General features: G+C 56.3%; 1 protein-coding gene across 2 annotated transcripts in view; it reads left to right on the top strand.

The window, feature by feature from the left end:
• The window catches only part of TMEM178B (transmembrane protein 178B), a 389,247-nt gene that overhangs the window by 333,125 nt on the left and 32,059 nt on the right, over positions 1-24,063 (top strand). For both annotated transcript variants that reach the window (XM_089328672.1, XM_051835127.3), the window contains exon 3: positions 14,479-14,616. In XM_089328672.1, coding sequence (XP_089184798.1) covers positions 14,479-14,616 — 138 coding nt within the window. The remainder of the gene's footprint in view (positions 1-14,478; positions 14,617-24,063) is intronic.

Here is a 24,063-nt window from a genome sequence, read left to right as displayed (position 1 = left end):
CTCTGCACAAGGCAGCTGTGACTAGCCTCTTGATCATCGTTGCAGGTCACAGACAGGAACCATCCCTGTATCACCTGAATGCCGAGAGTCCTCGTGCAACTTCAAGTGGTTCTCTCCTGAGCTCTCCTTGGCTTGAGCTCATGGTGCTGGTGATGGGCTCAGAGAAGCTCCCGTGCGGAGGGCAGGACCTGCACGTCTCTCTGACAGCTGTCTCCTGGGACACCTTCACTCCCCACACCTTCCGACTCTCCTGGTCTCTTGTCCATAGAGCGAAGGTGGATGGTGGACTGCGAGCTGCCCAAGGTTGGGGCACCTCATAGCAAGTTCTGCACGGGGTCAGACACATCTCTGAAACAGTGCTGTCCCACAGAAATATAGTGCCAGCCACACGTGTAACTAAAATGTTCTATCAGCCACATTAAAGATGCAAAAAGAAACAGGCAAAATTAATTTTCATAATATATTTAGTCCAATGTATAAAAAATGCTGTCACTTCTACATGTAATCGATATAAGCAGTTATTAATGAGACATTGTTTTAAGAGTTCATGCTCCATCTGACCCCTAGTGCCTGTTGTATACTTACATGTCTCAAGTGCTCAATTAGCCATTTGTTTACCAACTGTATGTGGCTAGCGGCTACCATAGTGGACAACACCACTTTAGACTAAAGAGGGAGAGGGGCTTGTCTTCTATCCCTCTCCACTGTGAGAACTGAGACGATTTGGTTGAGCTGTATGATGCATTCCAACCAGTATGTGGAGAACCAGGGCTCAAATGCTGGTCTTCTGTCCTCAAGTTCAGTATCGTGGTTGGTTGGTTGGTTGGTTGGTGGTTGTTGGTGTTGTTGCACACCGTCATGCTGTTCAAACAGAAATGGCTGTACCTTGTTCGTGGTGACTCAGTAGCTGAAGGCGAATCTGGAGCTAAGAAGCTTAGAGAGCTAGAGAGCAGGGCACTGGCTTCCCGGCGCAGGCCCTGCAGCGTGAGTGACCAGCGCGTGGTGATGCCAGCATGGAAAATGGTGATGCTGAGGAAGGAAGAGTTTTCTCTCTTCTGTGGGGCACATTTGGGAGAGGATGCCAGCTCAAGACGGGCCCCAATCTCCCTGGTCTGCTTGGGCAGAAGGTGGGCCCGGCTGCTGGGTTCTGTGACAGATGCCAGCAAGAGCAAAGACATCACTTGGGGAGAGGACTCTGCTGGAGTGTCTGGAGAATCCCAGAAACACACCCCTGGAGCCAGGATGGTCTTCACTGGCACTGGGAGACTGCGAGGGCACACTTGATAGCTTCTTTCTAAAAAGTGACTAGTGAATAATAGTTGACACTGCCTTATTTATTACAAAGCGGAAATGTCTTGTGACCTTTCTGTGTGCCCCGTAATTTAATTGATCTCATACATCAGAATTCAGATCATGAATGACTGACAGTATTTTTGTCAGACAGTCCTGATTTAAGTAAGAGTGACTCATGTGGTTAAATAAATATGATGGTTTTTTTTGAAATTTTGGTAGCAAATTCCAGTTTGGTAAATGCTGTCATGTTTTCCCCTTCTATAGTTATGATTGGACTTAACTAAAAATGTCACACCTTTCACACGAATGGTGAATGCCATCTCAAAACCTGTTGGAGAATGGCTTTATATTTAGATTCTTATAACTAGTTGTAAGAATATGTTTTAAATACTGGGGGAGTCTCTTCACTGTCTCAGAACCAAGCAAGATACATTTGTGTCCAGTTTGTGTTCATTAACCTGTTAAAGGCAAGAGCTGAAGATAGGTATCAATGTCTACTTTGTACTGTGGTCGCTTATTTAAGATTTATTGATTTATTTGAAAAGCAGAGTTACAGAGGAAGATGGCGACAGAGAGATTGAGATCTTTCATCACTGACTCACTCCCCATATGGCCACAACCACTGGGGCTGGGCCAGGCTGAAGGCAGGAGCCAGTAACTCCATCCAGATCTCCCACGTTGGTGGCAGGGGCCCAGGTACTTGGGCCATCTTCCACTGCTTTTCCAGGCCAATTAGCAGGGAACTGGATTAGAAGTGGAGCAGCTGGGACCTGAACCTGCAGTCGTGTGGGATGCCAGCTTTGCAGGAGGCAGCTTAACCCACTGCGCCACAACACTGGCCCCTTTATTTTTGATCATAACTATTTTATCATAACCAATTATAATTTCCTACATCTAAAATGCCGCCTTTTACTTATTGAATTTTAATGTAGTTGATGAATATCAAGCAAAGAGTGCTTAACAGTTCTTGCATTTTATAGATGATCTATAAAGTCAGATGCTTTGAAAGTCCGCGTGCAAGCTGGAGTGACAAGTTACACTTCACTTCTGAATTCTCTACTATCTTAGGCTAAGCTGTAGTTCAGGATTATCTATAAACAGCTATTCAGAAACACGTAAAATTGAGGAACTACTTTAAATTTGTGAGTAGTGCTTTTGCCAACTCAGAAGGACTAAAATAGAGGAGGTACACCATCAGGACAAATTTTTAAACTTTGTGATCATAAGACTTAAGACAATTAAAAACGGAATAGTGGATCCTAGGGGAAATTTACCACAGAGACATTTGTGTGAGTTGTTTGAGATTCTGCAATGGCCCCGAAGTGACTTGTCCCTGGACTGTGGGCTAGAGAGAGCAGGTGCCCAGGGGGCCAGGCACGCCTCACCGAGAGCATCGCGTGCTGCAGAGGTGGTGTGGCAGTGCCGGCTCGGAGCCCCTTCCTGGCCGTCGGTCATCTGGCCTGCACCGGAGCTGCCGGGCGGAGGAAGCACCGATGCTCAACGGTACAGAGAGGAGCAAAGCAGCGAAGTGAAAACTGTCTCCTCTGGACTTGGGGCAGAGAAGAAACAGTCAGACGGGCTCTGTGTCCACCGGGATGCGGACCCAGTGGAGTCTTCCTTTGCGTACACGATCAACAACTGTGTTGAATTGCCGTGCGGTCATTAAAGCTGCCTTAGAGAAGGGAAGTCGGAGGAGAGCGCAGCTGGCTTCCTGAGAAGCCTTCTAATGCCCCTGCCTCTCCTCGGGGGTTCCTCCCAGGATCTCCAGGGGGGCCTGGAACTGCAGATAACACCCAGCTCTGTTTGTGTGCACACCGTGGTTTTCCACTGCGTACATACATACCTATGAAAATGTTTCACATGGCCAGCGCTGCGGCTCACTAGGCTAATCCTCCGCCTGCGGCGCCGGCACCCCAGGTTCTAGTCCCAGTTGGGGCGCCGGATTCTGTCCCGGTTGCCCCTCTTCCAGGCCAGCTCTCTGCTGTGGCCCGGGAGTGCAGTGGAGGATGGCCCAAGTGCTTGGGCCCTGCACCCCATGGGAGACCAGGAGAAGCACCTGGCTCCTGGCTTTGGATCTGCACAGCATGCTGGCCGCAATGCACCGGCCATAGCGGCCACTTGGGGAATGAACCAACGGGAATAGGAAGACCTTTCTCTCTGTCTCTCTCTCTCTCTCTCTCACTGTCTAACTCTGCCTGTCAAAAAAAAAAAAAAAAAAAAAAGAAAATTTTCATATAAATTAGACACAAGATTAGCAACAGTAATAATATAGAACAGTGAGAACAATGAACCAGAATAAGGGTTTTTTAGAACTTACAAACTGTTTGTTTCTGCAATTTCCCTGTAATATTTTTGGCCCACAGTCGACTGTGGGTAATGAGTGGGAGTGCAGGTGCTACTGCTGTGTCTTTCGAAGGCCGTGTTTAAGAAGGAACCAAGGGCCACACCTGAAATCACCATCTTTGACAGTAGCTGTTAACAAGGGCCTTGCTAAGTGTACTTAGACCTTGTACAAACAACCCAGCTCACTCCAGGTGAGTTATGCAAAAGTACACATTCTCACTGTAGAAAAGAACAAACAAGACTCCAAAGGTCAGATCCGGAAGGGTCCCTGTTAACACCTGCTCTACGTGGGTACACAGGGGTGCACATGTACCAGGGGTCTTCAAAATGTTCATGAACAAAAGGGAGTTAAAAGATAAGTTATTGTGATGCAAAACATTTTTTAAATCCATGCATGATTTTTTCATAATATACATTTTCCATTAAATTTTTGAAAGCCACTTGTGTGCATGGATTTTGAATTATTTCACACCTAGATAAACCTATCTTTACTCCATTTTTCACAAAGATTTTGAAGTTTCCTCATATATCTGCAGTATAGGAATTATATAAAATATGTAGATCTGTATGTTATTTTTAATTTACCATTCTATCATGAACGCTTGCCATGTCATTGACATTCCTCAGAAGAAGAATTCTGATAGTTGAGTAATATTCCATTACATTTGATTGAATGCTAAGTTCTCTTCTGGGGTTTGAGGGGGTATGGGATACGGAGCACATCGAGGAATGAAAGAGGGTGTGGATGGGCCAAGACCCTGGCCCAGAGCTGCCTCTGAGGGCTGTGTGACCTTGGCCAACCGAAAGCCACTTGACTCAGTTTCCAAAGTGAGAAAAATGACACCTCCTTCCAGAGCCATCAGGAGGATGAACTGGCTTCTTAGGTCAGCTGCCTGGACACAGCCAATGGCCGCTCAGTACCAGTTCCTATTGTCCGTCCCTTACCTAGGCTTTTCGAGTTCTTGGCCACGAGTGAGTTCTGAGGCCCTGCTGTGGTTTCCTGGCCTGCAGAGCAGTCTGGAAGCCGCCCGGGTGTCTGGAAGCTCCCATCTCTGGTTGCTTCCAGGGACACACTCGCCCAGCAGCCCTGCGTTTTGTACTTTGCTCTTAGGACAGCTGAGAAAGGTTAGCTTCTCTTGGGCGGAGAGACGGATCCCGGCGGTTCAGCTGCTCCCGGGTAGGCAGACAGCCAGGGAGCAGAGCCCCGGCGCCAGGTGCACCTGGCTGGCTGACCTGGGTTTCCTCCTCATTGCCTTCCGCGAGCCCTGCTGACGGCTTGGCAGCAGGGAGAGCAGCCGTTCTCGGGGTTTTTTGGTTCTGTGATTTTCCCCCGCTCTTTCTTCTCTTCAGGCACTTGCTGTCGCTGCTGACCTAGCTTCCCTCAGCTGAGTACAAATTTTGCAATTTGCCTTCCATTGTTTTGACAATGGAGGTGATTTGTATATGGCAGCCTCCCATAATATCCCTATTTATGGCAGCTGTCTAATCCGGAGGAGGAAGCCTGGGGCCTGTCTTCTGACCCAGAAAGCACTTCCTCCCCCTCACTGTCTCCTCTGGACTTGGGGCAGAGAAGAAACAGACGGGCTCTGTGTCCACTGGGATGCGGACCCAGTGCCTTCTTCCTTTGCATATTGTCAACAACTGTGTTGAATTGCCATGTGATCATTAATGCTGCCTTAGAGAAGGGAAGTCAGGGAGCGAGCAGCTGGCTTCCTGTGGAGATGGCCCAGAGGCGGTCAGGTGGGTCTAATTGTGAAGGTACAGCCTCTTCACCCCGCAGTATTCCACGGTGTGCAGGGCTTTTGCATTGTACCCATGTGGCATCCTGATCTCAGGGAGCAAATATTTGTCGAACACCTGCTTATGTCAGGCAACACACTGGGGAAGACAGAATAAACCAGACACAAATGCAGCCTTGAACCAGCTCCAATGTATCGGAGGGAGAGAGACACCAACAAATAATTATAATAAAATGCGGCAGTGATACCAACCAAGAGCTGCAGGAGCCCTGAGGACCCGATGCACCTGCCTGCCCAGGACCGCTGTCAGCTCCCCGGGGACGTTGGCTCTGAAGGGAAATCTGCAGGGGTGACCAGACCCCTTCCAGACGAGCATGCGGGGCGCATGCTGGCAGAGAGCACAGGGCTGAGATCCGGGAGGGAGGGAGGGGCCTGCCGCTTGTTCAGCCTGGGGGGAGGGAGACACAGGGACCGGCAGGGAGCAGCAGTAGAGCCCCTCCTGGGCACTGTGTCATAGAAACCTGAGAACGGTTATTCTGTTTGCTCACAAAGGTGATCGCTTACATACAACTACAGTACCGCACTAAACCAGCTTGCACTGCAGTGCAAAGTCACAGGCAAAGCCTCCTGCTAGTGCTCCACGCGTCTGCTTCTTTAAAACCCAATCAGTGAGGTGCAGCCCTGCTCGGGTCTCTTCCTTCCAGATGCCTGTGGTGCTCAGCGCCGGAGCCCCGTGCTCGGGCAGGCAGCCTGGATGGCCACGGCGCCTCTGCTGTCGGCTGCTGCGGTCCCCAAGGGATAGCCTGCTTCCTCCCGGCAGGGTGCACGCACCTCAGTGTTAACAACTGGAAAAGTTAAGCCTCCCTAGGAGCCCCAAAGGCAGGGACACTTGATTAGGGACACTCCCCACCTGGTTCTGGGGCTCTTTCTGGGCCCACCCTGTGGCGACTGCAAGGGGCGTGGCACATTAGGGGCCTCCCATTTCTAGGTATGTGTATGCAGCCTGGCACCGTGCCATAACAGCAGGTTCACCGAGATGCACCGGCGTGCTCCAGCCTCCACGGCCGGGGCATGGAACAGGACAGCTTGTGGGGAGCAACCCGGACTAGACTGAGTTACTGGAATTAAGACTTATTCTATGCATCTGCTCCCCCACAATATGGCGCTGAGAAGGGAGAAACAGCTTCTACACAGCTGCCTCCAGTTCAACCAATAAACTTTAGGACCTACTCCTGATTGGAGGAGAGCAGCGTACTCGGCGTGTGGGTAGCAGAGTTGGGATTGGTGGAAAAGGACTATAAAGGAGGAGAGAGACAACATGCACCAGGAACATCTAAGAGGAACATCTATCTGAAGGAACACCTGTGCAGCCCCCGAGAGAGCCGGCGGTGTGCCGCTCCCCTGCGGAAGTGGGGAAAGTGGCCAGGGGGAACCGCCCTTCCACGGAGGTGGAAGGGTCGGGTCGGTAGCCAACCCGGGAAGAACCAGCAGCAAACCCGGGGAGGGCCGAGCAGACAAAAGAACAGCGCAGGGTCCTGTGTCGTTCCTCCACGAAGAGGGGGAGCGACAACAGCTGGTTCCCAGAACCGGCCCATCCATCCCCACCTGGGCCTCTGCTGATGGTTCCCCAGAATCAAAACCCCCACTTCACCCCGAGATGGCTGCTGGGCAGTCCTTGGTCGCTGCCCTTTGAGCCTGTGCTGAGCTGACCCCGCGGCTGGAACACGCACCGCGGACCCCCTCCTTGTGCTGTGCACTTCCGGGGCTGCCTGATCTTGGAGCTGGTCCTCACTCCTTGGCTGTGCCCTCCCGCCGCGGTGACCCTGACTGGGGACGGGCCGGTCAGTTTGTGAATGGATGCCCAGCTCCCGGGCAGTTCGCCCTCTGCCCGCCTGGTAGCCAGGGCTGTGTGCTCTCTCTGCATGGGCAGCAGAGGGCCGTGGCGAGGCTGGCCTCCCACTGCAGAGCCGCCCTGCAGGCCCCTCCCGCGGGGGCCATTCAGACCACAGGCTCGGTCCGGCGTGAGCTGCACCCTCCCAGCAAGGGCTAAAGCCTACCTACTTCACCGTTTCTGGGGTTTGTTAATGAGAAAAAAAACTCCAATCACCATCACTTTTCTGTGCGAGGTCTTTAAAGAGCAAATAGAAGGGCATTCAGAGCCCTGTGAACATTTTCCTCCTCTGAGTGGTGTTTATTTAAATGTAGATATCCGGGTTGCCTGCACGGAGTTGCAAGCAATACCTTTCCATTTAAATGTTAATAGGAGTGTAAACTTCAAAATCAAAATTTTTCCAGGAGGGAGAACGCCTTACCTTCCCTCCTCCCTCCCTCATTGTCAACCTCCCTCTGCCCACGCCTTTCCACCTGCTGAATGAAATTCAAAAGAGTTGAGAAAGCACCTTCCTCATTTCAAAAACCAGGCCGGTCCAGGCCCCAGAGGTAGATGACGGACTCAACCCCAACGCCACGGGGAGGCTTGGCCTGCAGAGTCAGCCCCAGCCGTTCCCAAAGGGATTAACCGCAGACCAGCTCTGCGTAATATTTGCCCAAAGCCTCACTGTAGGTGAGGTGGGCTTTCCTTCCTCCTCCTTTTTCTTTTTCTAAAAAAGCAGGCAAAGATGGGGAAAATGCAAGCTTTGTAAGCTCCTGAGTACAGAATACTGCTGTGGGCAGGCACGGGGCACCCACAAAGACTTGAACAGGCAGCTGTTACTCCTGAGCAGAGGAGACTGACGCACAGGTTCATGCAGGCGGGCAGGGGCAGAGCCCTCTGCGTGAGGCCGGTCCACAGGCGGTGGCAGTGGGGGCTACAGGAAGTGCAAGCAAAAAGCAACGAAGATTTTTAAAGACAATGGAAATAATGTATTATAATGCCTTTAAGTTTAAATATGGAAGAGACAGGGGACCTTCAAAAATTTCATGGAAAATGCGTTTTATGGAAAGACTACGCAGGGGGCAGCACTGTGCCCTAGCAGTGCCAGCATCCCATATGGGCACTGGTTTGAGTCCCGGCTGCTTCTCTTCCTATCCAGCTCTTTTCCTATCCAGCTCTCTGCTGTGGCCTGGGAAAGCAGTGCAAGATGGGCCTAGTGCTTGGGCCCCTGCACCCATGTGGGAGATCCTGAAGAAGCTCCTGGCTCCTGGCTTCAGATCAGCTCAGCTCTAGCTGTTGCAGCCATTTGGGGAGTGAACCCGTGGACAGAAGACCTTTCTCTCTCTCCATCTCTCTGTCTATAACTCTCAAGTATATAAATAAATAAACTCTCAAGTAAATAAATAAATCTTTAAAAAAAAGAAAGATTATGCGTATATTCCAATTTTTTGCACCAAAATAATTTTTAAAAGATTCTTTATTTGTTTATTTGAGAGGTAGAGTTACAGAGAGAGAGAGAGAGAGAGAGAGGTCTTCCATCTGCTGGTTCACTGCCCAGATGGCTGCAGTGGCCAGAGCTGAGCTGATCTGAAGCCAGGATCCAGGAGCTTCTTCCAGGTCTCTCACACGGGTGCAGGGGCCCAAGGACTTGGGCCATCCTCTACTGCTTTCCCAGGCCACAGCAGAGAGCTGGATTGGAAGACTAGCAGCCAGGACTCGAACTGGTGCCCAAATGAGATTCTGGCGCTACAGGTGGAGGCTCAGGCTACTGTGCCACAGCACCGCCCTCTAAATTTATCTTTTGACTCCATTTTCCATGAACTTTTTGAAGTACCTGTGTCATGCCCTTCCCAAGGTCTCCGCAGAGCAGTGCGGCATTTGAATACGACCCCCAGGTGCATCTTCCTTTGCTTGCTTTCTCTCTCCCTCCTTCATCATTCATCTTTCATCTTTCTCTATCATTTCTTCCTGGTTTTTGCCCTGTTTTGTTTTGTGTGTTTTGTAAACCTCAAGTCTCTCTTAGAGCAGGCTAGGACCATTACTATATAAATTAGTACTGAATTCACAATGTAAGTTTCCTGGATTTTGACTCCACAATCTTGTCTCAGGGTATCGTTTGGTTCTTTAGTAGTTTTATTTCGTGCAGGCAGCGCCCTCCTGCTCTTCCCTCTCTGGGGCACCAATGAGAATTCGGGGTCTTTCTCCTCCCTGCGCAGGGTATTTCCCCGTGTTGTTTCCCACCGGGTTCCAGGCTTTCTGCAGGGACCTTGCGCGCTATCACAAGCAGAGCAGTGAGGAGCTGCGTGGGGACACGGGCGCGCTGGCTTGGCGTCCTCTGCCAAGTGGGCTGAGAGGCCCCTGATGCGCCTCCTCGTGGCGGGACCTCCAGGTCTGTCTGCTGTGTGCTCGTGCCAGGAAGTCTTCCCTCACTGCCCAGGCTGCTGGGCCAACTACTGGGCGCCGAGTCGGGAGGGCTGGGGCCCCATCCCACAGGCGCACCCAGCAGGTGACCTGTGCACAGTCAGCCGCCCGCCCGGATCAGGGTACGCAGCGCACAGCAGCCCGCCCCGCGGGCCCTCAGCGGAGGGGGCCGCCTTTCTCCCGAGTGCTCTGCTTTACACGCCCAGAGCCTGGGGAGAGGACTGTCTGAGCAAGAGGATCTAGGGATCTGGTTCCTTCTCAGATGACTTCCACCGAATCCTCGTGTCATCCGCCTTCCCTCTGCCTGATCCAAAGGGGCTGTTGGCACCACGCCAGCCTCCCATGGGAGCACCTGAGCGCTGGGTCTAGTCCCTGCTGCTGCTCTGCTTCCTGTCCAGCTCCCTCCAAACACACCTGGGAAGGCAGAGGAAGACGGCCCAAGGGCTTGGGTCCCTGCCGCCCATGTGGGAGAGCCGGATGCAGTTCCAGGCTCCTGGCTTCCTCCTGGCCCAGCCGCAGCTCTTGCGAGCATTTGGAGACTGAGCAGCAGGTGGGAGATCTCCCTGTCTCTCCCGCTCTCTCTGTAACTCTGCCTTTCAGATAAAATAATAAATCCTTAAAAACAAGACAGAGGGACCTGTTGGTGCCACCTGGTAAACCTCTGGGCGCCTCTCCAGGGTGGCTCCAGTTCTGGCCTCCGCGCGGTGGGCTCGGCAGCCCCCAGGCTGTTGTGGGTGCCATCATTGTCCGCTTCCTGCGTTTCCCCATGCCGTGGGCTTCTGTCCCTGGGAACAGTCTCAGCCACACTCTGCCTTCGTGTTGGAGGAAGAAATGCTGGAGACATTTCTTCAGTCGCCCGATAACCAGTGTTTTCTCACGTAACTCGGCAGTGCAGCTCATTCTTCTTGCTGGTTTGGAGGCCGTCATCAATGATGTGCCTCCTTGGATTTGCTTTCCCATCTATAAAACAGGGTGTTTGCTGTCACACCCGCCTTAAAGCGGTGCAGCTCCGCTGGTTACCCCAGGGGTGTACAGACAGAGCAGCCAGCTGTCCACGCGCACCCCGGCAAATCCAGGTGCGCAGGTGGTGGGAAGATCAGCCTCAATGCACAGGCAGCACTTCTGCATCTCACACCTGTTTCCAGATCAACAGCTTAGCCCAAGCCTCAGCCTGTGAGGACGAAGTCCTCGCCGACAGCCAGGTGTCCTTCATCCGTGCTGGAGCCAGAGGACTGAGGTCTGTCTGCCTTGGAACGTTCTGGAGCTCCATTGCTCCCTCCACTTCCTTTCTGCCTTTCCCCCTTTTCCTTCGAAGCGAAACACTTTGCTCTCGTCCCCCAAGCAGCCACCAGGCTCCTCTCTGGTTTGCGTTTTCCTGCCCAGCCCACTTCCCCGCCCAGGCTCGGTGGCCCATTACCCACGAGGTCCCCTGGCAACAGCTTTGCTGCGGAGCCCAGCAGGGGACTGCAGGCCTTCTCCTGAGCTAGGCCAAGAGAGAGTCAGGCCTGCGGCAGGGAGGGGCGGGGTCTCCTCTAGAAGGAAGGGGCCCGGGAGAGCACGGTGCCCGCGCTGAACACTCCCTGAGCGGGTGGCAGACCCTCCTCCAGAGAAACCCCCTGGCTCTGACAGCAGACTGGCCTCTCTCCCGCTTCCTGCCACCTCCTGGCTCCTGAAGACAGGCAGAGTAGAAGCATCAGGGGCAAAGGGTGTCCACTTCCGGGAATGAATCCAGGTGGACCCCAGGTCCCTGGGGCGGGGGGAGAGGGATGTATCCACGGAGGGGTGGCTCGGGCCCCTTCACTCGAGTTCCTGGCCGTGGTGAAGGAGCGCAGAGGGTGGTGGCAGTGGAGAGTGTGTGGAGAGGGGGGCAGGGCAGCCATAGGTGGTTCAACAGGAAGTGGCCTCAGGCCCAGGACGGGGTGGGAGGGAGATCAGAGGCCTGGCTGATGAGTCCTATTGTAACCAAATGCTGACGCGTTTGGGGATGGGGGCCGTCGGTACAGTGCTGCGTGACTGTGAGGCGTCCTTGGCTGCCAGTGCCGGGACTGCGAAGGGCGTGTCTTCTGCCTGACCAGGGCCGGCACGCGGCGCTGAGTTCTGCCTCTGCTGCTGTGGCTTCCTCTGCGGCCCCTCCTCACCAGAAGGCCGGGTGCTCCCCTGTGCCCGCCCCGCCTGCTCCCCAGCCAGCCGGGTGCTCCCCTGTGCCCGCCCTGCCTGCTCCCCAGCCGGGTGCTCCCCCTGTGCCCCGCCCTGCCTGCTCCCCAGCCGGGTGCTCCCCCTGTGCCCCGCCCTGCCTGCTCCCCAGCTGGGTGCTCCCCCTGTGCCCCGCCTGCTCCCCAGCCAGCCGGGTGCTCCCCTGTGCCCTGCCTCTCCCCAGCCGGGTGCTCCCCTGTGCCCTGCCTCTCCCCAGCCGGGTGCTCCCCCTGTGCCCCGCCCCCCGCCCTGCCTGCTCCCCAGCCGGGTGCTCCCCCTGTGCCCGCCCTGCCTGCTCCCCAGCCAGGTGCTCCCCCTGTGCCCGCCCTGCCTGTTCCCCAGCCAGCCGGGTGCTCCCCTGTGCCCGCCCTGCCTGCTCCCCAGCCGGGTGCTCCCCCTGTGCCCTGTCTGCTCCCCAGCCAGGTGCTCCCCCTGTGCCCTGCCTGCTCCCCAGCCAGCCGGGTGCTCCCCCTGTGCCCTGCCTCTCCCCAGCCGGGTGCTCCCCCTGTGCCCGCCCTGCCTGCTCCCCAGCCAGGTGCTCCCCCTGTGCCCGCCCTGCCTGTTCCCCAGCCAGCCGGGTGCTCCCCTGTGCCCGCCCTGCCTGCTCCCCAGCCAGCCGGGTGCTCCCCCTGTGCCCTGTCTGCTCCCCAGCCGGGTGCTCCCCCTGTGCCCCGCCCTGCCTGCTCCCCAGCCGGGTGCTCCCCCTGTGCCCACCCTGCCTGCTCCCCAGCCAGGTGCTCCCCCTGTGCCCGCCCCGCCTGCTCCCCAGCCAGCCGGGTGCTCCCCCTGTGCCCTGCCCCCCGCCCTGCCTGCTCCCCAGCCGGGTGCTCCCCCTGTGCCCACCCTGCCTGCTCCCCAGCCAGGTGCTCCCCCTGTGCCCGCCCCGCCTGCTCCCCAGCCAGCCGGGTGCTCCCCCTGTGCCCTGACCCCCGCCCTGCCTGCTCCCCAGCCGGGTGCTCCCCCTGTGCCCTGCCTACTCCCCAGCCGGGTGCTCCCCCTGTGCCCTGCCTGCTCCCCAGCCGGGTGCTCCCCCTGTGCCCTGCCTGCTCCCCAGCCGGGTGCTCCCCCTGTGCCCCGCCCTGCCTGCTCCCCAGCCGGGTGCTCCCCTGTGCCCGCCCTGCCTGCTCCCCAGCCAGGTGCTCCCCCTGTGCCCCCCACCCTGCCTGCTCCCCAGCCAGCCGGGTGCTCCCCTGTGCCCTGCCTGCTCCCCAGCCGGGTGCTCCCCCTGTGCCCTGTCTGCTCCCCAGCCGGGTGCTCCTCCTGTGCCCTGCCCCCCGCCCTGCCTGCTCCCCAGCCGCGCAGGGGCGGGCTGTCTCACTGAGCTGCAATGTGGGGATAAGGGTAAAGCACCAGATCCTGCCATGGGTTGCAAGCCAGACGGTGCCTAGGATGCTTTTGCATGGTTCCCATTAGGCGTGGCCAGAGCGAGAGAGGAGCCAAGGGCCCACCAGTCGTGCAGACGCTGGGGAGGTGATGCACGGAGAAACCGGGGGGCATCCATTTCTCAGGGGTGAGAAGAGACTGAGCCGCGGCTGCTGTGCTCGCCTGGGGTGTCCACATGGCGTCCCCTCCACCCCTCCCTTCAGAGAGAATGCCGTGGGGTCCTCTAGGCTGGCCGGCACTACCCCAGGGGAACACACACCCTGCGGAGAGGCCAGGCTCATTCTTTGCTCCTGGGTGCTCGGTGCGGGGGTACTGGGTGCTGTTTGGGCTGGTGCACAGGTTCTGCTGTAGGTGGGTGGAGAGGGGCCCGGGAGCTGCCCGTGGGTGCTGGGCAGGGTGGAAGGCGTGGACAGCGTGGCCTGGGGAGGGAGGAAGGCCATGATGCAGGGAAGGAGTGCAGCATGGGAAGTGATCCCAGAGGAGATGGGGGGGTATGAGGGGGAGCAGCTCTGGCGGCTTCTGGGCTCCAAGGACAGGGGTGGGCGCAGGGGAGGAAGCCGAGCCCAGCAGGGTGCTGAGTGGCGGCTGAGACGAGGCAGCAGCTCTGCCTCTCCCTTCTGCTGAAAATGCTGCCTTTCTAGACAGGCCTCTCCCCCCGAACCACCCGGCTTTGCCGTCAGGGAAGGGCTGGTGTGGAGGCACTCAGGGGTCTGCTCCAGGGGCTCACCTGGGAGCAGGAAGGGTGGCTCCTCACCCTGCAGCCTCACAGGCAGGAAAACCCACTCGCTGGGGGGCACAGAGCACCAAGGCCTCCTCCCCCCAAGCCGGCAGCCATCTCCCACACACAGGGGAGGGTGTTCGTGGCAGGTGCACTGGTTAGGAACCGGGTTCAGTTCCCCACTCTCCCCCTTCTATTGCCCTTGAGCAAGCAGCTCCATTTGCAAGCAGGGAGGAGGTTGTGTTAGGGGCACTGGGGGACCTCACCCTGCCTGGCACTCAGGAACGTGAAGAGATGACAGCTGCACCCCAGCGCCCTCTCCTGGGGCGGGAGCCAGGCTGTGCTGGCGAGTGTGTGCACACAGGGCAGCCTCCACGGGGGTCTCTCTCTGCACAGGACCCTCGCTCGTTGTGCAAGCCTGCCTGAGATGGGAGAGCCGCTCCCTGCCCCCGTAGCCCCCTCAGCCCTGAGGCCCAGGCCCCGGTGCTGACTGCTGCCTGTCTGGTTCCCCACAGACCTGCGCAGAATGACGGCCGGCTTCATGGGCATGGCGGTGGCCATCATCCTGTTCGGCTGGATCATCGGCGTGCTGGGCTGCTGCTGGGACAGAGGCCTTATGCAGTATGTCGCGGGGCTCCTCTTCCTCATGGGAGGTAAGGCCTCGGGTTTGCAGGGCTGGGTGGGGTGGGAAAGGCCGGGCGAAGGGCAAGAGGGCACGGCAGATGACCATGGCGTGGCTGGGCTCTTTCTCCAACATCCTCTGAGTCCCTCTGAGCTCCTGCCACTGTCCCAGCTGTTGGGGATGCAGATCTGGGGGGATCTGACTGCCCGATACGGAAGGGAGACGCTTGTCAGAGTGATGATGGGCCTGTATTCTGGTAGATGGAGATCACAAACCCGGACAGTGCCCACGGGATGCAGGAAGGTGGTCTGCCTGCACCGGGTCCCCTGCAGAAGCCTAACCTTCACCCTTGACTTACGGGCCCTAGTGCCTCTCCCGTTTCAGCTAAGGCATCCCAAACGAAGACAATGGCACAGGGCTCTGCCTCCCTGCCTCCCTCTGCTCCTGCCGGTGCCATGGAGCCAATCCAGGGTCCCCTCAGAGGGGTTGTCTGTCAGGAGGAGAACAGCGTGGGACAGAAGTAGAGCAGGGCTGGGCCTATTTGTGCCTCCGCTTTGCCAAAGAGCAGAAGTGTGCTGTGGTCTCAGTCCAGAGCTGTCCATCACAGCCTGGTCTAAACAGGGGATGGTAGATGCGAGAGTTAATTTTGTGGCGTGAGGTGGAGGGGGAATTGGGCGTGGGCAGAGTGGATCAGAAATATTGATGAACCTTACATAGGGAAGCAAGTGTCAGTTTGCCTGCAGGCCCCAGGGCGAACGCCCACCTCGGTCGCTTTTGTGAGTGCTGGGCAGAGGAGGGAGGTGGGAGTGGGCCGTGCCGACTCTTGGCCTGCCGGTGAAGTTGGGCAAAGGGAAGCTTGTTGCTCTGGGTGCACAGAGGGCCCTGGGGCACCGGCGAGCTCTGGGTGGCAGGAAGAGGGTCAGGCGGGGCTAGAAGGCCTGCGGGATTCCCTGGAAGCACAGCCTCTCTGTTCCGGAGATGGGCGTGGGCTTTCCACAGAGCCGTCACCCAGGCCCGCCACGTGCCGCCCTCAGAGAGTCAGGCTGCCCCTGCCAGAGCTGCCTCCCTTGGGATGACACAGGCTGTGGGGGAGGCACGGCACCGTGGGGACGCCCTGGCAGTTCTCCGGGACCAGCCTCGCTCACCTGCGCCCCCCTGGGGCCTCCCGCGAGGCCAGGCATCAAACCCGCCGCACATCTCACGCTGCATTCCAGCCCCGGAATCCTTTCTCTTCCCCGCGAGCCCCCCAGACTGGGCAGAGATAAAAGCGAAGCAGCCGTTTGTAGTGAGGGCTCTAAGACTCCTGGAAGCACAGACGGCCCCAGCCCAGCGCGGCTTTCCTGGGGCTGGAGAGACGTCTCTCAGGAGTCCACGGGAGGCTGAGCAAACAGGCCTCGGGCAGAACAGGAGTTGGGGCCTCAGCGCCTCCCTTTCATCGCCACCTCCTTCCTGCCATTCGTAGCTCCTGGGCACATTCTCCACTCCTGCCATTTGTAGCTCCTGGGCACGTTCTCCACTCCGCCCCTCTTCAGGCCCAGGCGCCGAGGCCCGGGCCTTCCGGCTCTGTACCCGCTTCCCTCCGGAACGCTTGGATCAGCTTCCAAAAGGAAAGAGAGAATGGGATTGGCTGCTTCATTTTTCTGGCCAGGCACACACAGCTGACCAGACGACAGCCAGGCCGGAAATGAGTGACAGCAGCTAGGCCAACAGCTGTGACTGCGCTGGGGCCAGTGGGTCACCGTCCACCCGCCTGAGACCTTGGGTGGGCTCGCTCCCAGGGGGACGGAGGGGCCGACCGTGAAGGGCAGAGGTGTCCGGAGTCCTGCCTTCTATTTTTAAAAATTGTTTATTTATTTGAAAGTCAGAGTTACATAGAGAGAGAAGGAGAGGCAGAGAGAGAGAGAGAGGTCTTCCATCCACTGGTTCACTCCCCAATTGGCTGCAATGGCTGGAGCTGTGCGGATCCGAAGCCAGGAGCCAGGAGCTTCCTCCAGGTCTCCCAGGTGGGCACAGGAGCCCAAGGACTTGGGCCATCTTCTACTGCTTTCCCAGGCCACAGCAGAGAGCTGGATCAGAAGAGGAGCAGCCAGCACTCGACTGCCGCCCATGTGGGATGCTGGTACTGCAGGCGGAGGCTTAGCCTATACACCGCAGTGCTGGCCCTAGTTTTCTCTCTCTCTCTTTAACTCTGGGCTTTTTAGGACTGTCTCCCAAATCCTCATGCAGCAAGACACAGAGCAGTGTTGCAATGGGGCCTTGGTCACTGCTGTGAGGGCAGGGCCTGGTCACCAAGGGGCCCAGGTGCATCTGCTCCTCTGCGATGTGCACTCGTTGTTGTTTTTTTCTAATTGTCAAGACCATCCTCTAGGATAAGGTGTTACCATCAAGACGAGCTCTGGGGAAGCTGCCACTCTGAGAGCTGGGTCTGACCCGGCGCCATCCAGATGGGAGCAAACTCATCTCCCCCGGGGGCCGTGCAGCCCCCTCCCGCTGGGAGCTCTGTGCCCTGTGTTCCTGGCTAAAGCTGTGTCCTGCAGGGGGCTGGGCAGGAAGAGGGGTCCGCGTACCTGGTGGTTCCCGCAGCCAGGCCCCAGCAGAAGGGGCTGGAGGCAGCGGAACTCCTTGCTGATTGCTGGCCTGCGGGGCTTTTTTGGAAGACGAAGCTTGGGGCTGCGAGAGCACACCCTTCATGTTCCAGTTAGAGTCCTTTCACCTGGGCCGGACACAGCCTCGGGAGTGCGGGAGCCCAGGCAGACCCGTGAGCTTGGTTCAGTTAGGAGCTAGGAAGGGAGCTGTCCTTCCCTGGCCCTGCTCAGCAGAGGGTTGAGGTGCCAACCCAGACCCCCTGTGTCAAAGAGACTTCTCAACACCACCCTCCCACAGCCTCACTGGTCCCTGCTGTCTTGGGATCAGGCTCCTGGGGTCGGCCACCCGAGAGCCACTTCCTAGACACAGCAAAGCCGTCACTCACTGGAACCCCAGCTATTTCCTGCAAGGTGGCACCCAAAGGCCTCACTGCCTTGTCGTCACCCAGGCTGGGGACCTCAGGGGTCTGCAGCTGGGCCCACACAGGTCACAGCTGCACACGGGACGAGCCAGTGGGGAGTACCAGCAGCATCGTCCGGAGCGGGCCGGGCCTGGGCAGGCTGGGCGGGCAGCGGGGGTGAGGGGGGCATGTTTGCAGTCAAGAGTCTGAAGACGGAGCTGCAGGTGGCTTCAGATGAAGCCACTGGGGCCGAAATAAACACGGGAGAGTTCCACTCTCCCCTCTCTGTCCCCATAGGAGGAGAGGTGGCCTGCACACGCTCACCCTGTTCCAGCTTCCACCATTTCCAGGTTAAAGAGAGGGCGTCCTGCACCCCGTGAGGGAGCTGACAGCAAATGGTGGAATGAACACTCCACACAGAGGAGGCGCTCCATTAAGCAGGGCAGCTTTGTCGGCCAGGAAGCTGAGGGTGGCAGGTGAGATCCAGCTGCCCTTTTGGCAAGGCCTCCCGGGGAGGATCTGGCCCAGGCTGGCACGGCACCATGTGGGTGCCAGCAACTGCCTTGGTGAGCCATCATTGGTGTTCAGAAGCTCAGGAACCAGATGACACACAGGAAAGACTGCATGGAGAGGGAGCCCGCGGCTGCTATGACCGCTGTGGTCCTCTAGGGACGCGCCTCGGAGCCACGGTGTGGGCATGGATCTCCAAGAAGAGCGCAGGCCCGCCCGTCAGGATCCCTCTCGCATGTGCTCCCACCCTCGAGAGACGAAGACACCTATCATCGCAGTCACACTCAAGGCCACGGCTCCACTGTCTTCCCTCCAGGCTCACACTGGAGCCGCCCCTGGCTGGCCCGACTTCACCCTTCACAGAACAGATGCGCGATTTTTAAAAGCTGGGACTCATGGGTGGCACTCGCTGGCTCTCAGATGGACTTCCAACAAAAGCCAAACCCCAGACCCTTCAGAAGCCCCGCGTACTCCGCTCGCTCACTTCTCTCCCTCCCCTACGCCGGCCCTCCTGTCCTGCGACACACGCGGTTTCCCTTCCAGGCCCTAGAGCTTTCCCTGAAACGTCCCAAGGCTGGCTCCTCCCACCCCCCAACTCCCAAAGGAGCTTCCTTCCCACCCCATTGAGTGAGGCCACCGAAGTGCGTTCACTGCTCTGAGAGATGTTGGTTGCTGTTGTATATTGGTTGATGTTTTAGCAGCTTAAACCAAAGCTCATTTACTGTCTCACAGATTCCTTGGATCAGAATCCCAGATACAGCTTAACTGGGTTTTCTGTTGAAGGCCTCACCAACCTGCAAAGTGTCAGCCTGGGCCTGGCCTCACCCGAGGGCTGAGATCCTCTTCCAGGATCCCAATGTTGTCGGCAGAATCCACTTCCTGGCAGGTGTAGAATTCGTGGAAGCCAGCTTAGCCAAGGCTGGCAAGGGGGAGAGCATTTGACCTCTGTCTCTCTCTCTCTCTCTCTCTCTCTCTCGATGCTATTTCTGAGAACAGTTTTCAATGACCAGAAAAGCTGATAGTAAGGAGGATCCCCACATTATCCTCTGAGCCAGCGCACAGTTTTTCTTATTACGATACCTTATTATGAATTACAGTCTATAGTGTCAGAGTCCTCTGGTTTTTTTTTAAGATTTATTTATTTATTTAAAAGGTGGAGTTACAGAGAGAGGGAAGTAGAGGATCTTCCATCCATCTTGGTCATCTGTAATAACCAAGGCTGGCCAGGTGGCCAGGTTGACCCAGGAGCCACCTCCAGGTCTCCCACATGGGTGCAGTGCTTGGACCATGTTCCATTGCCTTCCCAGGTGCGTTAGCAGGGAGCTGGATGGGAAGTGGAGCAGCCGGGACTCAAACTTGTGCCGATAAGGGATGCTGGTAATGCAGGTAGCAGCTTTACCCGCTAGGCCATGTTGTCAGCCCCAAGTCACCTACTTTTTACCTGTTCTAGGATCCCATCCAGGGGACCACATTGCATTCAGTTCTCTTCCTGGGCTCCTGTGGGCTGTGTCAGTTTCTCAAGCGTGCCTTGTTTCTGATGACCTTGGCAGTTTTACACAGTTCTGGGCAGGCATATTGGAGGCCACTCTGTTGGAACTTGTCTGGTGTTTTCTGGTGATTAGATTGGGTTATGGGTTTGGGAGGGAGCTCACAGAGGTCAGGTGCCATTCTGTCATATCATTTCATCGTGATTTATGAGTGTGGATGCTGACCTGGCCCTCTGGTGGGAAGCCGTGTTTGTCACATTTTCCCATTTCCACACTGTACTCTTTGTGGGGAAGGCACCACGGGCAGCCCTTGCTTGAGACCAGGATGGAGTGAGTATCTGCAAGACTGGTTTGGAATTAGTCTACATGGGAGATTTCTCTTTTCTCTCCCATTCATTATTTTGTTCAGTAGCTTATTTATGTCAGTGTAGACGTGGGCATATTTATTTTGCATTAAATCCAATACTGCTTTATTCTCTGGCTTCTCTTTTTTCAGCTTTGGTCCTTGGGAGTTCTTTGAGCTGGCTCCGTGCCCTGTGGCAAACCCCCATCAGTGCAGGGGTTCCGTTCCCTCTTCTGTTCGTTCATTCGAAGCTTGGTTTGGGGACTGCCTGGTGCTGCAGGCTCATCTTAATGCGTTTTCGGCCTCAGTCCTGGGAGCAGCCACTTCTCCAAGGAGCCCTGTTTGTTGCTGTTGGAGAATGGTAGCAGAAACCAGGATCCGGGTAGTATCTCCCGTGTTCCTAACATTTGGTGTCTGCTGATTGTCTAGTGAGCGCTGCGCGGAGATGCAAGATCTGTGAGCTCCAGAACCTGTCTGCTTTCACTAGTTTATTACGGAGTCGGGGATGGGGCCTGCACTGCACACACTGAAGAGCGAATCGCGTGCACCAGAGGGTTTGTTTTTGCCTTGACGGAGCGCTGATTATTCTAGAAAGTGTCCGAACTTGTTTTCCGTCCCTGTTCTGATCATCCCCCCTTCTGTGGGATTCCTTATCCCTTTAATACCTTTATTTGAACACCTGAGTTCTTTCTGCTTCTAAGAGAAAACCCCAGTCCCTGCTTTAGGAGTAGGGTAGGCGTTGTATAGGAATGAACGAAGCGCTTTCTGTCCTCAGCTGGACCCACAGAGAATCAGACATGGCATGGACTTCAGACACCATCCGCTGGCCTCCCCTGTGCTCCCGGTCCCAGTGGTCATGTCAGCTGTGCTAGTTCGCCCACATAGTAGGTGGTGATGATGGGGCTGGCGCTCGGCCCGAGACCCACGCCTGGGTCCGTGCGGTGCGTCCTGCTGCCTTGCTCTCGGCACCCTGGCCACTCGCTGCTGCCCGCACTGCCAAGGTGTGGGTCCAGGATGCTGAGGAGCTGTCAGCGCCGCCGTTCTCTCTGCTGCCCTCCCTCCCCAGAGCACAGAGGGCCACAGAAAAGAGGTGGTGACAGACTGAGGGCATGGGTGTGATGAGCAAGGAAACCGTCCGAGTTCCTTTTTCTACCACCTGTGGTCACGTGGCCTCTGTGCCTCCCCAGTCAGTGCGGAGAATGAAGAGAACGCCCCAGAGCCGCCCAGGCTCTTACGTTTGAGCGATGGCAGTAACTTGCAAACCAATGATGTCAAATGCTTGGCATCTGAACTCACTCCACCAAGCTCCCCAAGACAGCACAGCTGTCGGATGAGCTCCAGACACCCTCTCCTGGTAGACAAACCCCCTGATAAAGGCCTACCAACCTGGAAACCCCTGAGTGTAAAGCGAAACGTACAAGACAATAGGTGTCTTTGCTGGACATGCTTCTAGGGACTCCTACAATGTAAACCAGTGCACAGCTTTCCTCATCAACCCTCCCTGTCCAGCCTCAACCCCACTGTTACTTCAGCTCCTGCCCTACTTAGAAACATGGCTACGGCTGTGTTTCTATAAGGCCAGGAGGCCCTATGCCCTAAATTTGATTACTCAAGGTCATGACTTATGGGTCAGACAGGGAGACATGGGTCAAAGGGCCACATACTATAGGTGTTCTGGGGGAGGGAGGATGAGTCCAGTAAGCCAGAGTCTGCATGATGCAAAGTTTACAGCAAGCCTTCAGTAAACCATGGCAGCTACTATTGCTCGTATACTCTAGGTGATGCCCCTTCTAACGGGCGGAGACATGTTGATAGTCTATCATGGCCAACCATGGGCAACTCTGGCGCAGAAACAATCGGATGACCTGCTAATCTGCTGTGTTTCTATGTGGGATTTCACTAAAACATCGTAACTACACTCCTGACCTTTTGTCTTACAGTCTTTCTTTCGGGGAGTCCTGAGCGGAGATTCACAAACGACTTTATGCCCTGGAGTGTGTGTTGCCCCTTGGAAGGTGCATATATGACTGTTTATTAGCATTTTATGAAACAAATCCTGGAGGGATGGATGATGTCGTAAAAGACATTTAGGGAAGTTGACACATTGTCAGAAGGATTGGGAAACAACACCCAGGCTCACCTAGTGGCCAGTGAGGGTCAGGGTCCAGCAGTCCAGTAGCCCAGGCAGCAAGAGGGTTTCATTTTCAGCATGAAGTTAGAATAGACCTAAAGGAGACCCACCACCCAAACAGATCTGGCCTTGTTAGAGACGTGGGCCCAGAGATGCCAGAAAGCAGCCGTGGCCCTGAAAACCCATAGCAGAAAGCCCCCGACCTGACCTTCCGATGTTCAACAAGGTGACAGCGTCATATTCCGTGAGTGGGGGGTGCTTTGCCGTTGAACTCCCAGATGGAAACGCTATGACACAGCAGACCCTGGAAGGAGATGACAAGAGTGTGGTTGGTGAAGGCGTGCAGGACAGCCTCTGTGGGCGGGGCTCCTCCGTCTCTTGGATGTCCCTGTGAGCACTTGCCCCAGAGCTGCCTTCTGTCCCCTGCCTCCTGGCCAGTGGCTCTCCTTGTTCTGGGGCTGAGTCACCCGGCTCCAGGAGGGGATTCTGGTCATATCCTGGAGAACCAGCCCAGGCCCGGGGAGCCGTGGACTAGCCATGTGACATTGGGAGAGCTGCTTCCTGCCTCTCATGCCTTGCTTCAATTCTCCCATCAATTAGGGAGCTAAAAATAGGACCCAGTTCAAGCAGAACTGTGAGCGCTCACGATAACGCCTGGCATTGTTCTCTGTAAATTTTTAGATGTTATTAATTTAGCTACTGAGATATTTCTTTGCTTAATCACCACTTTCAATGTCACTCTGCTCTCAGGAGCCTCCGACATCAGTGGCAACAGCGCATAAACAAGATACACTCATGGGGATGAGACAGACGAGGTGCTCAGACGAATAACATCCCTGGGCAGTCACTACTCATTCACTCACTCACTTCATTCATTCATTCACTCAATAAATGCTGGTTGCTGTGTGTCCGACACTGTGGAAGCACTTGGGACACGTGAGGACTGAAGTCCTCTTGAAACTTACATTCAGTTTGACAGAGAGATGAAGAGCAAGCACCGTAACTATGTAGCACGTGTTGGGTGACAAGAACTATGGAGAAAAATGAACCGGGAAAGAGAGGGTGATGGGGGCGTCATTGTAGATGACGGGAAGCAAGGAAGGCCCCTCAGTGGTGGGGACGTTCTAGGTAGGGCGGTAGTCTGCCTCTAGGCAGGTGGTCGGCCACACGAGCCCAGGGCAGGCTCATGCCGTGCACAAGGAGCAGCGGGCACGGGGACCTGGGGGGAGGCGTCTGCTGGGTCTACACAAGTGGTGGTGGGAGCAGAGTGAGATGCGGCTGACACCAAAAGGTGGGCAGATCGTGAAGGGCCTCAGAGGCAGTGGTCAGGGGCATCAGTCCCGGTCGATTTCGGTTCTTCCCTGAGCAATCGTTGATTTGGGGAGGCTTGCATCTGGCCACCTTCCGGAGTACCTACAGCTGGAGCTTCTACAGGCTGCCACGCCCAGGGAGTGGGGTCCTGTGTCCATGCCCGGGGTTGGGGGCTGTCACGTGTCCCCTGAGGTATTACAGTGCCACACACCCAGGGGCATCCCTCCCCTCCAACCAGGGCCAGCTGCGTAATTAATTGCAAAATGAAAACTCAGGATTCCTTGTCAAACAGTCCTAAGAATCGCAAGATGGCAACGGCAGAGCATTAAAGCAAGCTGGCGCCTGGCCGGACCCCAGCCCATGAGGCAGCTCTGCTTCCCGCATGATCCCACACGGCAGCCCTGACCCAGGGCCCGGCAGCCTTGTGCTGCGGGATGACTCGTGCAGATCTTGAAAACAGGATCTCTCCCCTGCTCTGGTTGCGGCTCCCCTCCCCAACTCAGGCCGAGTCTGCTGTCGTTTATGGCATTGTTCTCCACAACTGTTTCGATGGTACTCTTTCAACTACGGGGATACTTGTTTTTTAAATAACCAGCTTCAGGGTCACTGTGCTCTATACTTGTCTGTGATGATGGGTACTCTCCCAGACGCACCTGCCCAGTGTAGAGTGGACTACCCAGATGCTGCAGACACAACCCGCAAGAAGACAA

Source organism: Oryctolagus cuniculus, chromosome 3 (genome assembly GCF_051225735.1).
Source record: "Oryctolagus cuniculus isolate XC-2025 breed Fujian yellow rabbit chromosome 3, ASM5122573v1, whole genome shotgun sequence".
NCBI classification, from domain to species: domain Eukaryota; kingdom Metazoa; phylum Chordata; class Mammalia; order Lagomorpha; family Leporidae; genus Oryctolagus; species Oryctolagus cuniculus.
This window is presented reverse-complemented; position numbering and strand designations above follow the sequence as displayed.